Source organism: Ranitomeya imitator, chromosome 1 (assembly GCF_032444005.1).
Source record: "Ranitomeya imitator isolate aRanImi1 chromosome 1, aRanImi1.pri, whole genome shotgun sequence".
Lineage (NCBI taxonomy): Eukaryota > Metazoa > Chordata > Amphibia > Anura > Dendrobatidae > Ranitomeya > Ranitomeya imitator.
This window is the reverse complement of record NC_091282.1, coordinates 874,461,228-874,479,708: the sequence shown is the minus strand read 5'-3', so window position 1 is coordinate 874,479,708 and position 18,481 is coordinate 874,461,228. Positions and strand designations below refer to the sequence as shown.

The 18,481-nt window shown below is 42.1% G+C and overlaps 1 protein-coding gene across 1 annotated transcript in view; it reads right to left on the bottom strand.

Annotated features, from left to right (window-relative positions):
* Positions 1-15,394, bottom strand: part of FGF5 (fibroblast growth factor 5) — a 258,665-nt gene extending 243,271 nt beyond the window's left edge. Inside the window, exon 1 of the mRNA XM_069745704.1 lies at positions 14,854-15,394. Within this exon, the coding sequence (XP_069601805.1) occupies positions 14,854-15,148 (295 nt within the window). The 5' untranslated portion in view covers positions 15,149-15,394. The remainder of the gene's footprint in view (positions 1-14,853) is intronic.
* Between the last annotated feature and the right edge of the window lie 3,087 nt (positions 15,395-18,481).

Sequence of the window (18,481 nt, the reverse complement as noted above, 5' to 3'; positions counted from 1 at the left end):
AACATCTCTTCCGGTGGGAGTCAGTATCTGGAGAGTAGATGAGAATATCATCCAGATAGACTACGACCAAGGTGGAGAGCATATCCTGGAAGATGTCGTTCACAAAGTCTTGGGAAATGGCTGGGGCATTACAAAGCCAAAAGGGCATCACCAAATATTCATAGTGCCCATCACGGGTGTTAAAAGCAGTCTTCCATTCGTCCCCCTCACGGATGCGAATCAGGTTGTAAGCACCCCGCAGATCTAATTTTGTACATACCTTTGCTCCTTGAAGCCTATCAAAGAGCTCAGATATCAGGGGCAGAGGATACTTATTCTTAACTGTGATGACGTTAAGATCCCTGTAATCTATGCATAGACATAGTTCCCCATTCTTCTTCTGCACGAAGATGAACCCAGCCCCTGCAGGTGATACTGACTTCCTAATGAATCCTCGTGCCAGATTTTCTTGGATGTACTGTGACATTGCCCCTGTCTCTGGGAGAGATAACAGATAGACTCGACCCTGGGGAGGCTCAGCACCAGGCAAGAGGTCAATAGGACAGTCATAGGGGCGGTGTGGCGGAAGGATCTCCGCAGCTCTTTTGGAGAACACGTCCACATAGGGCCAATATTGCTTGGGGAGAGAGGATAGATCTGCGGGTACCTCAGTAGTAGCAACCTGAACACATTCCCTCTGACATCTACCCCCGCAAGATTCACCCAATCCCAAAATGTGTTATCTGTGAGGGCAGTGTCGACCCATTTACCACTCGTTGGTTTAGCTAACATTACCAGGGGAATTGCGTGACGTTGGGCGAAGGCAGAAGACATAAAATTGCCCTCCGCCCCAGAATCCACGCAGAGCTCTACCGAGTGGGTAAATGAGCCTATAGTAATTGTCCCCTTAAAGGACAATTTGGAGGCAAACGTCGCCGTGTCTAATGTACCTCCACCTACTACCACTAGATGCTGATGTTTCCTCGACCGCTGGGGACATCTGGTGGCAAGATGTCCTGACTGCTGGCAAACATGACAATCCTGGAGTGTACATGTGGTCCGGGACTTAAATCCCGCTCGTGACACTACCATAGCCTCATTTAACTCATGGGCCTGGACTGGAGATTCGAAAGGTTTGGCGAAAGTGGGAGCCAGCCGAAACATCTGCCTACACTAGGCTCGCTCTAACCTCCACTCGTGAAAACGGAGGTCAATACAAGTGGACACAGCTATTAACTCCTCCAGTGTGGCGGGAATCTCCCTAGTGGCCAGAGCATCCTTCACGTGGTCAGCCAACCCCCTCCAAAATATCGGAATAAGGGCTTTATCCGACCACTCCAGCTCAGATGCTAGAGTGAGAAAGTGAATAGCAAAATGGCTGACCAAGGATGAGCCCTGAGTCAATGCCAACAGTTGGAGCGCTGTATCATGGGTGACACGAGGTCCTAAAAAGTCCTGTTTCAGAGTGCTCTGGAACAACAGAGCACTCTGTACCACATGATCGCCATGCTCCCACAGCGGTGTAGCCCACTCCAATGCCCTGTCTGACAGGAGAGACACAATAAATCCCACCTTAGCCCACTCTGTGGGGAAACATGCGGCCAGATGCTTGAGATGTATAGAGCACTGGCTCACGAAACCCCTACAAGATTTACTATCACCAGAAAATTTTTCTGGCAGCGGGAGGCGAGATAGAGTCGGAACAGGGGTGGCAGTGAACAAAGTTGCTGCAGCCACGCTAGCAGCCTGAACAGCAACTGCGGTTACATCCACAGCTGACGTTGTGCGCTCGAGAGCCGCCAACCTACCCTCCAGCTGCTGAATGTACTGCAAGGATTGCTGTTTGTCCGTCATCACTAGCCAGACCCTGGCGCCAGTGTAATGTTAGGGCTAGCAGAATGCACCAAATAATTAGAAAATAGGGTAAGGTGCGTTCGCAGCCCGGGGTCCACCGTGCAGAGATGGAACCTGCTGCTAAGTAATGACGGACTATATAGCGGTACAATGTGGATATACACACACAGGTTAACTTCACCCTGTGTGAAGGAAGTGAACCCTGTTGCGTCACAGGGCTGCGGTACCGCACCAAGAGCGCAAGCAAGGAGTCTCAGAACTCAATCCCTAGACTCAGGATTAGAGTTCATCTAGACCTCTTGCGCTCGACACCACAACTGGGGTGTCAGAGCAACTGCAAAAATAACTTAAATGCACAAGAGTGCATGCAGTGCCGCACTGGCGGATGCCACTAACCACCCAGACTTGAGATAGGAAAGTGCTCTAATAGCGCACGGTGCCGCACTGGCGGTCACAGCAATAAGACGCTGTTTCGTGTGCTTATTGCTGATGGCTCAGCCGGGCACTAGATAGCAGACACCCACCTTACACGAGCAGTCATACACAAGGGAGGGGATGATTAATGAATGACTTTCACTCATCAACACACACAGGATTTCAAGAGTACACTAGCGCATGGCCGAGCGACCATGCGAACCTTTTATAGCGGCAGTGCTACAAGACCTTCCAGATGGACCAATAGGAGCCGCAACAGGACCTGAGCATGTGACCCCCGACCCCCAATGGGAGGTCGTCCCGTGGGCATGCTCAGTAAGGGAAAAGCATGACATAGTCCCAGAAAGACCTGCTTGCTGCTGAACATTGCTGGCTACAAGGACAGAGCCTTGAAGGGCAGTAGTAACCAGTCATCCAGTATCAGCCTGAGCTAGACGCTGGGACTGACGTATCCACTGAGCAGACTCCACTGTAGCTGTAGAAGAATGAGAGACCACAGTGGAGATGGTTCGAGATTCCTTCTGTGCAGACGTGGGAACTCGACACCTAACATGTAAACCAGCAAAAATGTCATCCACAACTGCCAGGAAAATTGTTCGAGATGCAAAGAAAAACCCACAAACAACATCAGCTGAAATACAGCACTCTCTGAAAAATAGTTGTGTGGCTGTTTCAAGATATACAATAAGGAGGCACTTGAAGAAAAATGGGCTGCATGGTCAAGTTGCCAGAAGAAAGCCATTACTGCTCAAATGCCACAAAGTATCTCGCGTACAATACGCAAAACAGCATAGAGACAAGCCTCAAAACTTCAGGAGCAAGGTAATTTGGAGTGATGAGACCAAAATTAAACTTTTTGGCCACAAACATAAACGTCCTAAGGTCCGTCAGGCGCTAATTCTTAGGAAGGAAGCGTCCGAGGGCGTGTCCGAGGGTGAGTATATTCCTAATAGGTATATACTCACCCTCGAACGCGCCCTGGTTCTAACCCGCAGCCTTCCTTCCTAAGAATCAGCGCATGAAGGACCTTCGATGACGTCACGGCTTGTGATTGGTCGCATGACGCCCATGTGACCGCTCACGCAACCAATCACAAGCCGCGATGTCATCGAAGGTCCTTCGGGCGCTCATTCTTAGGAAGGAAGGCTGCCGGTGAGAACCAGGGCGCGTCCGAGGGTAAGTATATCAATATTTTTTATTTTGATTCTTTATTTAAATATGGATCCCAGGGCCTGAAGGAGAGTTTCCTCTCCTTCAGACCCTGGGAACCATTAGCATTGGATTTCGTGTTTTGGCCGACCCCGACTTTTCTATAGGATCGGCCGATTTCACTCGACCCGACTTTTGAAAAAGTCGGGTTTCGTGAAACCCGACCCGATCCTATAAAAAGAAAAGTCGCTCAACCCTAGTGTTGAGCATTCCGATACTGCAAATATTGGGTATCGGCTGATATTCGCTGTATTGGAATGCCGATACTTAGTTCCGATATTTTTGCGATATCGGATACTGGAATTGGAAGTTTCCATAGTGCAATGATGCACTATAATGGAGTGTGGGTGGTGCGTGGGTGGAGACTGCATCTGTGTGTATGGGTGGGGTCTGTGTGTGACCGTGGGGGCTCTGTGCGTGCCTGCCGGGGCTCTGTGCGGCCTGCCGGGGCTCTGTGCTGCCTGCCAGGGCTCTGTGCGTGCCTGCCGGGGCTCTGTGTGGCCTGCCGGGGCTCTGTGCGTGCCTGCCGGGGTTCTGTGCATGCCTGCCGGTGCTCTGTGCATGCCTGCCGGGGCTCTGTGTGGCGTGCCGGGGCTCTGTGCATGCCTGCCGTGGCTCTGTGTGGCCTGCCGGAGCTCTGTGCATGCCTGCTGGGGCTCTATGTGTGCCTGCCGGGGCTCTAGCGGCCTGCCGGGGCTCTGTGCGGGTTTGACGGGGCTCTGTCCGGGCTTGCCGGGGCTCTGTGCGGGCTGCCGGGGCTCTGTGCGGGCTTACCTTGGCTCTGTGCGGCCTGCCGGGGGTCTGTGCAGGCTGCCGGGGCTCTGTGCTGGCCTGCCGGGACTCTGTGCGGGCTTGCCGGGGCTCTGTTTGGGCAGCCAGGGCTCTGTGCAGGCTTGCCGGGGCTCTGTGTGGGCTTGCCGGGGCTCTGTGTGGGCTTGCCGGGGGTCTGTGCAGGCAACGTCCGATGGGACTACAAGACCAATCAGACGATGCCTGCAACAGTGACAGTGATTGACACATTAGCCAATGATGGAACAGTAGTAGTCCCATTATCCGGCTAATGTTTAGAATGTAAAAAAAATAAAAAATACTACATACATACTACATACATACATACTACATACAAACATACTACATACATACATACTACATACATACTACAGACATACTACATACATACTACACACAACATACATTCTACATACGTACTACATACATACTACATAAATACTACATTCATACTACATACATACTACACACAACATACATACTGCATACATACTACATACAAACATACATACTACATACATACATACTACATACATATGTACTACATACATACATGCTACATTCATACTACATACATACTACATACATACATACTATATACATACTACATACTGCATACATACATACATACTACATACATACTACATTACATACATACTACATGCATACATACTACATACACACTACATACTACATACATACAACATACATACATACATAATTCATACATACTACATACATACATACTACATACATACTGCATACATACATACTATATACATACTACATACATACTACATACTACATACATGCATACTACATACATACTACATACTACATACATACTAAATACATACTGCATACATACTACATACTACATACATACTAAATACATACTACATACATACTACATACATATTACACACTACATACATACTACATACATACTACACACTACATACATACTACATACATACTACACACAACATGCATGCTACATACATAATACATACATACTACATACTACATGCCTACTACATACAATACATTCATACATTACATACAATACATACAGTACATACAGACATACAGTACATTAAACATAGAGTTCATACTCACCATTACTTGTCACTTTGTTCCCCGAAGCCAGTGTCATCTGTAAAAAAAAGATTAAAATAACAAACAACAATATACTCCCTGTCCGCAGAAATCCACAAGTGTCCCATGATGATCTCCCGTGGAGGACGGCAGCATCAGCTGATGCGACCGCTCTACAGGGGCTCCAGGAACACAATGACGGGAGGAAGGTATCCTTCCACACTGTATTCCTCCACCGCTGTAAAAAAAATAGTCCCTAGACTCACTTTTGGCATTGCTGTGTGAGAAATTTTCCGAAGCAGCAATTGCCATAAAGTGAGACTTTGTCCTAAGATAACCTATCAGTGATGCACTGCAGGAGCCATTGTCTCCTGTCAGTGTGTCACTGAGGGTCCAATAGAGCAGTGACATCACCAATTCCAGCACTTAGCCCTTCTCTTCACCTTGCTATTGTAAGGTGACATTAAGCCGGGTTAATAACGGAGAGGCATCAATAAGACACCTATCCATTATTAATCCAATAGTAATAAAGGGTTAATAAAACATGCACACATTAGGAAAAAAGTATATTTAATATTCTTCATTTAACCATACTTACCATACTTCAGCGCCTGCAAAAAACGTAAAATAATAAACCGTATACTACCTGTCCGCTGCAGTCCAATTAATAACGAGTGTCCTATGACGATCGATCTCCCCTATAGAACAGTGACATCGGGTGATGTCACTGCTCTAAAGGACCCTCAGTGATACACTGACAGTAGACAATTTCTCCTGCAGTGCATCACTGAGAGGTTACCTTAGGACAAAGTTTCACTTTATGGCAATTGCTGCGTGGGAAAATTTCTCACACAGCAATGCCAAAAGTGAGAATGGGGACTATTTTTTTATAGCGGTGGAGGAATACAGTGCGGAAGGATACCTTCCTCCCTTCATTGTGTTCCTAGAGCCCCTGGAGAGCGGTCGCATCAGCTGATGCTGCCGTTCTCCATGGGAGATCGTCGTGGGACACTTGTGGATTTCTGCAGACAGAGAGTATATTGGTTGTTTGTTATTTTTATCTTTTTACAGATGACACTGGCTTCGGGGAACAAAATGGCAAATAATAGTGAGTATGTACTCTATGTTATCTGTACTGTATGTCTGTATGTATGTAATTGTATGTAATATATGAATGTAATTTATGAATTATGTATGTTGTATGTATGTTTTTTTTATTTTTTTTACATTCAACACATTAGCCGGAAGATGGGACTACTACTGTCCCATCATTGGCGAATGTGTCAATCACTGTCACTGTTACAGGCATCGTCCGATGGGACTTGTAGTCCCATCAGACGATGCCTGCACAGACCCCCGGCAGCCTGCACAGAGCCCAGGCAGGTCGCACAGAGCCCCGGCAGCCCGCACAGAGCTCCAGCACGCCGCACAGAGCCCCGGCAGCCTGCACAGAGCCCCGGCAAGCCCACACAGAACCCCAGCAGGCCGCACAGAGCCCCAGCAGCCTGCACAGAGCCCCGGCAGGCCTGCACAGAGCCCCGGCAGGCCACACAGAGCCCCGGCAGGCACGCACAGAGCCCAGGCAGGCTGCACAGAACCCCGGCAGGCACGCACAGAGCCCCGGCAGGCCGCATAGAGCCCTGGCAGGCACGCACAGAGCCCCGGCAGGCACGCACAGAGCTCGGCAGGCCGCACAGACCCCCGAAATGCCCGTACAGATCCCTGGCAGGCCCACTCAGACCCCGCCCCACACACAGACATGCACAGTGTCCGCCCACGCACCACCCACACTCTTCCCCCCTCAGGAACAGGATGTAGAAGGACAGAAAGGGTTTATTTACATTCCGATATTTGTGTCCCATTGACTTGCATTGGTATCAGGTATCGGTATCGGCGATATCCGCTATTTTTTGGATATTGGCCGATCCAATCCGAAATCAATACTTCTTGATATCGGAAGGTATCGCTCAACACTAATTATCATCCATATTCACTGAAAAAAGGGCAAGAAAGCTGAAATTATGCCGAGGTATGTAAACTTTTGAGCACAACTGTATCTATCTATCTATCTATCTATCTATCTATCTATCTATCTATCTATCTATCTATCTATCCCGTATCTCTCTATCCTGTATCTATCTATCTATCTATCTATCTATCTATCTATCTATCTATCTATCTATCTATCTATCCCATATCTATCTATCCCGTATCTATCTATCCCATATCTATCTATCCCATATCTATCTATCTATCTATCTATCTATCTATCTATCTATCTATCTATCCCGTATCTATCTATCTATCTATCTATCTATCTATCTATCTATCCCATAGCTATCTACCTATCTATCTGTCTAGCTATCTATCTACCTGTTTATCTACCAATACCATATCAGCTCAGATGTAATAAATGTTATCTTGTGTGTTTAGGGATAATCTTTGCAACATATATTAGAGTGTGAATAATGCTTTAATTACTTTCTTTATTATTTTGTTATTTACATTTAATGGCGATCCCTGTAATATCTAGAAGCCTTTCACCCGTCACCCAGGAGACATTATTTTATCATTCACTCCGTACTGTTCCCCCAGAGTGCAGATGAGTAAAGCTGAGTCCAGCCCTGATACTGTGTATAGTGCTGCTGACAATTCAGTAAGAAAGCCAAGCGGAGGTATTAGCTGAGCGCACACTATATTAAATGCTCATTTTCAGCCAAAAGGCACCATGGGAACTTGTTTTATTTGTGTTTACTAGACAAAAGCCGATGCAGAACAGGATCCTTATTCTCTCAGCTCTGCAGCTTGTCCAAGGAAGCATTTATCATGTTTTTTTTTTAGCAATGAACGTATATGCACACAGCAATAATACCACAACTCCTGACAGATTCACTATAATATACAAGGAAAACAGCAACTCCTTCCAGAATTCACAATTGCAAGATCTGTGTTTGCTGTAAGCATTAATGTTCAAAAGGGAACATGTTTCCAGTAGTATTTGATTTTTTTTTTAGTAAATGGATGTACCATCATAAATGTGTATGTTCCCATGGAGTTTTTATACATGGATTTTAAATGTATACCAAAAGATTTTTGGCCCATTTTTGGGTGTGTTTTTTGAAGCAGGTTTTCTGTATGGGGCATTTTTGTCTGTTTCTGATGATGCACAAGTTAATTTAGGAGTGGTTTTTCTAGCAGAACTGCAAACAAAATTGTCAACACAAAAAAACCATATCACCATGTGCTGTATATTATGCTGAAGTGAATAGATAGCGTTTTCATAGAGAATTTGAAATTAATTAGGATCAGAATCTGTTCTACAATACACTTTAAAAAGCTATGTGCTAACATAACACTGGTGTATATTCACACTGAGGAATTTTGTAGAGTTTTTTAGGGGAAATTTGAGTTTTGCTATTTTCTGCACAGGTTCTGCTCTAAAATATTAACAAAAGGCTCAGTGTAATCGCACCCAAGCCTCATTCAGACGTCCACGTAAGATGGTTCGGGTACAGATCTTGATGCACAGCTGGCCGTTGGTCTCCATACCAAATTTGGCAGCCTTATCACAGGAATATATGAGCCCTCTCAAGTTCAGGTTCGGAAACCCATGGCCAGTCCGTGCATTTTGGTCTTCTTACACGAACGTCTAACTGAGGCTTAAAGGTATGATTACACAGTTTTTTTTATTTGGATGTTTCTGGATAAAAATCCACATAGAAAAAAAACATTTTTTGGAGTGTCTACGGCATTACTGATGCGTTTTTTGGACCAGGAGAATTGTATTCAGCTTTGAATGATAAGTACTCAGAGTTGGAGTGTTTTTGATTTTAAGAAGGAATGCCTTATAGAGGTTGTCCCACGAACAAAAGTTAATTTTGTTCTCTAGATCTTGGAATAATAATAATTTCCACAATAGGAAGTGATTAAAAAAATGTGTAATGGCCGTGTCTTACCATGCAGGGACATAGTCTGATCATACCACATCTCCTAGGCAGAGGAGGAAGCAAAAGAGAGTATACAGACAGGACGGCAGGGGATCACAGATTATTTTAAGAGATAAAGCATCATTTAAAAACAGGCAGAGAAATGTTTTACCTCTCAAAAACATAAAGCGTCCTTCCCTGCCCAGGAGCTGTGGTATGATCAGACCATGTTCCTGTCAACTCTGACACACAGTAAGGTTAATAATAGACAGCGTAGGTCCTGTCCCGATCAGAGTCACCTTGTCGTTGGTGGGATGGCTTTCATGCTATTTTTGATCAAAAACAGTATCACTAAGAACTCTGTGTTATTTAAATGTACTTTTGCTTTTTTACTTATTCCGGTACAGCAGGGTTTTTGCTCATTTTGTTTCTTGTAGGTTCTGCATATTCCTGCACTGTCAGTCACGGCCATTACACAGTACACAGCAGGGGAACATTTATAAGATTATTTCAGCAGAGGGACATTATATTTAAACACATCCAATTGTGAAACTTATTATTCCAAGATCTATTGATTAAAATGAACTTTTGTTCACTGGACAACCCCTTTAAGGATTGACAAGTTGCTTCTTTTTCTATACGCACGTTTTCCCATTGAAATTGATAGGAAGCTTATTCACAGAGTATTTAAAATGTTTTCTTTTATTTGATTCTTGGAGCAGAATCTACTTTGATATCAAAGTAAAAAAAAATGAGATGTTACTCATCTACTTAGAATGCCAGCATGTAATAAAATAGGTAAAGTGACAGCATTGATTATTTAGAATATTTACATAGTTCCTTCATGCTTCAAAGTGAATGTGTCATGCTGACCATGCAATGCAATCAGCAGACACCTTGCTTTAAAGAAACATTTGCTGATCAAATTAATACACATATTATTTGGGAAAATGATTCAGTATAGCTAACAATTTGATTCTTTATTTCTCTGATTGTTCTAGCTTAAATATCTAAACTTAGACAATGAAGGATATGGGGCCACTGGACTCTTAATAATGAACAGATATTTCAACGAATAATTTACTAAGTATATAAAATCTTCTGCCACAATATGTATATAAATATTGCCGCTCCTCCTGCTCTATACAATACTAAATGCAAGTTGGATGGCATTTTCAACATCATGGGTTCATTTTAAATATTTTTCTTATGGAATGATTCCATATCTGGAAAAAACTTTTAACTTGGTTTATTCTTATCCACCTGGTACATAAATATAATAGCAAAACAAAAAAAAATGAACGGTGGTCTGAGACTGAAAAAGAGAAGGGGGCTCTGTATGAGGGCTCATGTAAACATGTGTATAAATCGGACGTGTGCTGTCCAATTTTTAGCGGATATCACACTGACCCATGTTATTTAGTAGTGCTTTTCAGATCAACAATTTTTTTCTCGGTCTGACTGTCCATGAGAAAAATCGCAGCATGCAATAATTTCATCCGCGTCTCAGTTGAGACTTTCACATTGAAGTTTGTGGGTGCGAGAAACAAAATTGGATCCCATACGGAACATCCGAGTGGCGCACATTTTCTAGGGATAGATTTCTATGATAAACCTAGGAAACTGTATTCGATTCTGAGTGGCGCACATTTTCTAGGGATAGATTTCTATGATAAACCTAGGAAACTGTATTCGATTCTGTACACTTTTCAATGTAGTTGTAACGGATCACACACGGACATCACGTAAAAAAACAGAAATTGGATAACACATTGATGAAAATCTGATGGAGCCTAGAAAAAAATTATCCAAATCAGATGATTTTTTCATATGTTTGTCTGTAGCCGGCATAAAGCTATGCAGCAACACCCATGGTCGTTTATAATGGTTGATATTAGAGATTGTCACTTAATATCTGTTGTTACCATGTAGCAGACATTGTAAAGCTCTGTTCACACTAGTATCATGATTTCTGATCATAAAAGAGCATTTTATTTTGCCTTGAAAAATTAGGGTTTCCGTATTTTTGACAGCAAGAATAGTGCCGCATATTACTGGATTATTACCACCCTGTCGGAAAGGGAATCTATTCCAATGTGAACTGTGTCTAATTAAAATAATAAAACAGATTTTTAGTACTGTCATTATTTTATTATGATTGCATAAGAATAGGAACAAATATTTCAATTGCAGTTAGGCTTGGCTATAAACAAATAGATAATGTGTGCAAAATGTAAAGAGCTGCGGAATATGTTAGCGCTATATAAAAATAAAGATTATTATTATTAAATAGAATTCATTTTTACTGTCGAAAAAAATGAAATAAAAATCTGTTTTCAGATAACTACTGACTGGCCACCAGTGCTATCATTGGGTCTAATTCTGTACCGTCATGTATTGTCCACCATACACTATGGTTCTTCCCTCTCCTTGTGTGTTCTTGTCGGAGCACAGATTTCTCTCCTTAGACGGCGCTCACCGTGTGGCCCTGTATCCATGCACTGAATGTCATTTTGTTAAATGCACCTGTTAAGCAGGGCTCCTAAATTCCCAGAATTCTTTCACTGACACAAACACAAGTCTCCATGTTTCAGTGGCCTGTCAAACATCTCAATCACAGCTCCAAGTCAAAATAACACCGCTCCCATCCAGGGTCAACAGTGATAGTTTTACTTTAGTAGATAAATCAGGTCCCATCTTGTCGATTCGAAGAACGTAAAGTGCGACTCAACCAGACGAGATATGAGAGGATCTCATATATCTGCTCATTTACAGGAAACTGCACCACATTCACCATGTTTTGTATCTGAAATGGCCCCATTACTAGTAAGTAAGCCACATAATCTGCCGGCGTGTTGTTGGAAGAACTTGCAGTGTCCCGATAGAAGCCAAGAATATTTCAGGGAAAACATGCAAACTCCGAGTTATTACTCCGTTCATACTGAAAGGTTACAGGCGGCATAGTATTAGTAATGATAAGGCCACAAAGCCACTCATTAAACGAGCTATAAACTACTAGGGTTGTTTCAAATTGCTCCTATAATGCTGGAGTCATACTGGTGCTGCTCCTTATATCACCTGCACGGCCCTTTGACGGATCGTATTAATTTTTATGGGATGTAAACCGATGCCAGGAAACCTAAGTTTGCCTTAGTTATTCTTTTCATTTAATTTTAAAAGGATCTGTAGAAAATTCTCCTTCATTCCTATGGGACAGAACCCAAAATGCTAATGTGGTCAAACCACATCGTATACTTGTACATATCAGTGTGTTTAGATCAGTTGTTAAAAAAACAAACAAAAATAATCTAGAAGAAAATTTTGCCAATGTAAACTTTACCGTAATGGCAAATTACTATCATATGCCTTGTATATATGTATCTTCTATTTGCCTTTGTATAATAATGATGGGTTACAAACTGGGAGGCATATGTTACTTTATAAACTTTTAATTAACTTTACTTTTTTACGGTAATAATTGAGTACTGCAAACTGATGCAGTCAGGCAATATTTTGTCCTTTAAAAGCAAAAAAGGGTCGACAAATATCCAGTCATGTTAAAAAAAAAAATTTCAAAAAATAAAATTTATTTATTTCCCCTATGAAAAACTCTCCAAATCAGTCAATATGAATATCGCCATATGTATTATTACAGAAGATTTTATGTTATGCTACCGGCAATATAAAATCACACGATATGGCAGAATAATATTAAAAATAACAGTAAAATAATAAAGGTTATGTATTGCCTTAAATAAGGATGGGTTTAATATGAGTAATCTTTTACTTTTATTTGACCCATACTCATTCAAATTGAACCTTATCCCGAACCTCTTTTGGTAGTTTACGAATATAAATAAATTGAGTTTTATTGTGTTATTTAATGTTTTTTTTTTTTTATGTAATTCATGGTTCTAAGTGGTCTAGAACATTACTAAAGATTGTAAACTAGTGGATTCCTAACTTTTACATTATTAAACCGTTTTAATATTTAACTTATTCACAACTAAAAAATATACATGCACAAAAAATAAGGTAATAATAATCTTTATTTTTATATAGCACTAACATATTCCGCAGCGCTTCACAGTTTTTGCACACATTATCATCGCTGTCCCCGATGAGGCTCAAAATCTAAATTCCCTATCAGTATGTCTTTGGAATAATAATGATAATAAGATAAACGTAAAAATTAAACAATAATATCTAACAAATGACTTCACAGAATGTAGAATTTACACATTACAGTATCTGCTCTTGCTTCACAGATTAGAACACTTCTAAATACTTTCTACCTGTAAATTCTTCAGTAAAACTCATTTTAGATTGTCCTGACAAGTGGATAAGTCCTTTTTATTTGGACTGAATAAAACATAAGTTTCAAAGGCTTCTAATCCATTCCGAAAGCCTCGCATTTCCGTCTCACAAGGCGGAATCCATCACGCTGAGCTACTTACTGAAGTGTGGAAAGATTATATGAATCTGATAAAGTCTCTAGCGCTCATGTAAAATAATAATTGATATGCAGTATAGTTAGCCTACTTGTCCAGAAATAATCACCAAGAGGTATTGAAGATAGGGAGTTTACACTCGATAGACCCCAATTTAGGCTCAGATGAATGAGAAAGAGAACGGAACGAAGAAATGAAGAAATATTGGAGAGAGAGAAGCTATGTACATAGGCATTGTGATCGCTCAGGTCAATCTCTTAAGGAGCTCACAAGTGCAATGAAGGCTATAATGTGCGTTGTCTGCTGTGTTAGATGATTATTATGTTTGTAAGGAAACCAGGCTTTAATAATTAATAAGAGGCTTTTAAACTTTATGCCTGATATAGAATAGACAGGAAGATCTTATGGAATGCTTCATGCCTTCTCTCAATTTGCATCTTAATAACTTGTATGACTTTTCTTTCTTACAATATATTATTATTACTAATAATATTGTAGAAAAACGAACAGAATAATTAGTAGTATAAGATATACTTATATACTGATAAATATATATATATACCTTCACATTCCCTGTGTTGACTAATATGTAGTAAGTTATCAAGTTAGATATATATATATTCATGTATATATATGTATATACATATATATATATATATATGTATATATACACCGTATATATATATATTGTAAAAAGTAATAAGTTAGCTTGGATATTTATTTATTTATATAATATATATAAAAAGTAAAAAGTTATTAACTTAGATATATATTACGTAATATAATAGACATATGATCCTGGACCCACTAAATAATGTAACAGTGAAAGTTTTAGCGTAAAGAGAAAAAGTCATAATAGGGCGTATATCTATATACGTGTGTGTGTAAGTATATACTGTATATGAGTCTCACATACAGTGATTGCTATATACATTGCTACAGTGTGTAAAATAAAGGGAAGAATGAAGATTTCTTTGATGAAAAGTGTCAGTGCCAGAGCAGAAGAGTAAAACAGAACAGAATAGTTTAGCTCTAATTTTTTTTCGCACTGTAAAAAGCCAGCAGATACATTTCTCATCTTTAAGAAGTAAAACAAGACAAAATCAACTTACTTAAATGGTCAGCCTCGTGTGAGCCATTGACTTTGCCATCTGGGTGAATCTGGAGATGGAATCCAATGCCCACTCTGCAGTACAGGCTGCCAGTCCTGCGCCCTGCTGTGCTCCACTGGGACCCTCTGAGCTCTGATCCCAGGGATGGTAAGGTGGCACCTGTGATGTGGTTACTGGAGCCCCTCAGGAGATGCCCCTTGGCTTTCTTCTGCTTGGGAGCTGCTAGCACTTCTGCCCAGAGATGAGTCGTGGAGAGGAGAAATAATGTGACAGAGCACAGTGAAGGTAAGCTCATTCTTTCAATAGGGAATATCCCAAGTACATTTTGCTGCCCCAGGGGCTCCTGCAGCAGCTGCCAGTGTGTCTGTAGCCTGGTATGCAGATGGTAGGTATGGCTGGCTGCTAACCTGAGCACTGGCACTGCTAGAGATATTTATAACACTGGTGATCTCACAGCAAGGATGCCTGCAGCTCACAGCAGATCAGCAAGGTAATGCTGCTGTCATGTTCTCTTGGTAGAGGTCTCCTAAGAAGTAAGAAGTCTCCTTCAAGTGGGATCTGTTAGCAAAACTGTGGTGGGTACAGTGCCACCCCTGGGGGATTGGAGAAACTCCATAGATCACATGGAGGGGGATCCCAGCTGGACACAGATGTCTTCCATCTCACCAGAAAGAAAATGTGGGCGAATTCCAAATCCACAACAGGAGTGGTGATTTCCTGTAGATCCCCAGGGGATGGCGCTGTTCACTGCTGTGCATTATCATTAGCTTACCTGGCGATCAATAGGGCAAGCTGATACAGGAGCATCCTATTAAGTGCTGTCCATAAAGAGGGATACTGGCTGTGCTGGTCTTATTAATTACTTGTTTGATTCATAGAGCTGTCAGTCATTCTTTAGCTTCCAACTAGATGCATGCATCAATAATGATATATTTTATAGGAAGTCAAGACATTCTCCATTGTATTATGCAAGACGTTCTGCAGCAGCTGCAATCACTGCTTGTTCTGCAGTGCACGGCATAAGGTTTCTGTACCTGTACAACACGTCTGTGTCATCATTTATGGTCCATTCATCTGTGGAAGCTCCATCCCAGGTCTCTGATCATCTCTGTAATGTGCAGAACGAATGAGGTGCAGCCTCTCCTCAGAGCCATGTGAAGGACCATCCATGATGAATGATTGATGACAAATCACACTGGACTCATCCTTAAGAAACCTGAGAGTAAAGAATCCTCTTCTCTCCAAAAAAAATCAATCTGTCATTTAAGCAGTGAAAGCACAATTTTTCAAATACTTAAGTAAATATGTTTCTTGCAGCCATAATAACCAGACCGGCATTTATATGAAAATCTATCACATTATCTCAGCATTATTCAGTCTATAACCTCTGTGTATGTTATGTACGTGCATGCTGACATTAAAAGTAACCTAATATTATCAGCGAGATGGGCTTCTTACAACTGACCTTGGGGAAATTTCAAGCTTATATTCATTCTCATATTACATATCAATAAAGGCTGACTGCAATATCGTAACCCTGCATGTTATTATGGCACTAGATGGTGGCCCAATTCTAACGGTAGTCTAGAATATTTATGTATGTATATAGCAACCACATAGTATATAGCACAGCCCACTTAACACAGACAGCCACGTAGTATATAGCGCAGCCACGTAGTATATAGGAGCCACATAGTATATAGCAGCCATGTAGTATATAACACAGCCCACATAGTATATAGCACAGCCCACATAGTATATAGCACAGCCCACATAGTATATAGCACAGCCATGTAGTATATAGCAGCCACGTAGTAGTATATAGCAGCCACGTAGGATATAACACAGCCACATAGTATATAACACAGCCACGTAGTATATAACACAGCCCACGTAATATATAGCAGCCACGTAGTATATAACACAACCATGTAGTATATAGGAGCCACATAGTATATAGCATAGTCATGTAGTATATAACACAACCCACACAGTATATAGCACAGCCCACGCAGTATATAACATAGCCCACATAACACAGACATCCATGTAGTATATAGCACAGCCACGTAGTATAAAGCATAGCCATGTAGTATATAGCAGCCACATAGTATATAGCAGCCACTTAGTATATAACACTGCCCACGTAGCATATAGCACAGCCACGTAGTATATAACACAGCCCACGTAAAATATAGCACAGCCTACGTAATATGTAACACAGCCCACGTAGTATATAACACAGGCTCGTAGCATATAACACTGCCCACGTAGTATATAACACAGCCCATGCTGTATATAACACTGCCACGTAGTATATAACACTGCCCACGTAGTATATAACACTGCCCACGTAGTATATAACACAGCCCACGCAGTATATAACACTGCCCACGTAGTATATAACACTGCCCACATAGTATATAACACAGCCCACGCAGTATATAACACTGCCCACGTAGTATATAACACTGCCCACGTAATATATAGCCCAGCCCACGTAGTATATAGCAGCCATGCAACACAAGTAACACAGCCCAAGTACTATATAGCAGTGTGGGCACGAAATCCCCATAAAAAAAAAATTAAATTAAAAATAGTTATATACTCACCCTCCGTCGGCCTCCGGATCCAGGTGAGACGTTTAGCGATGCTCCTCCGGTCCCAAGAATGCTTTGCGGTTTCGCGAGATGATGACGTAGCGGTCTCGTGAGAGTGCTACGTCATCATCTCGCGAGACCGCAATGCATAGCCTGGAGCATCGTGAGGAACGGGAAAGGCTCAGGAAGATGAGAATATCATGATTTTTATTTTTTTTAATTATTTTTAACACTAAACAATGAAATACACTGGCGCTAAAACAACACGTGAAAACTCCACAAGTGCCGCTGGTATCCCAGTCGGATAATGTGCCCAATCCGACAAACAAGAGAAATAAACTGTTATATGACAGTGGGAATACCGCGCTACAGGTGGCTAGAACTAATGAACATGCGAGATAATCCTATGTTGTGCAGAACCGCATATGGTCCTGAGCGGTAGCTGCTATATATAATATATAAGGGATCACACTCATTAAAGATGACTGCTGATAGTATAGTCCTTGCTTCTATGTTGTGCAAAACCGCATATGATCCTAAGCGGTAGCTGCTATATAATATTCAAATGACCGCCTGGGGATCGTACACATAAATGGTGACTACTGAAAATATAGTCCTTACTTGGTACGTAGGTGTCGTCGCACGGGTGGACTGTTAGCCTCAGATTCGGATGACGAGGTTGCGCTCATAGAAGTCCGATGCGCCGGAGACAAGTCCCGTCCCTCTGGTAGGTGAATGTGCAGCTATCAGGCGCAACCTATAGCAGTGGCTGCGGGTATGGCAGGCAAAGGCTGCTTGGGTTGTGTGTAGAGCCAGAGACGTCCCGGCCGGAGGCGTCCCTGGATACACGTGGAAGATGGCCGACACCGCCGAGCAGTGAGTGACGTCACTTGGCCTAAGGAGACTCAGTGGGGCCAGTCCAAACCTATGCGTTACAAAGTGTCACGCACTTCTTCATCAGGGTCACTCACTGCTCGGCGGTGTCGGCCATCTTCCACGTGTATCCAGGGACGCCTCCGGCCGGGACG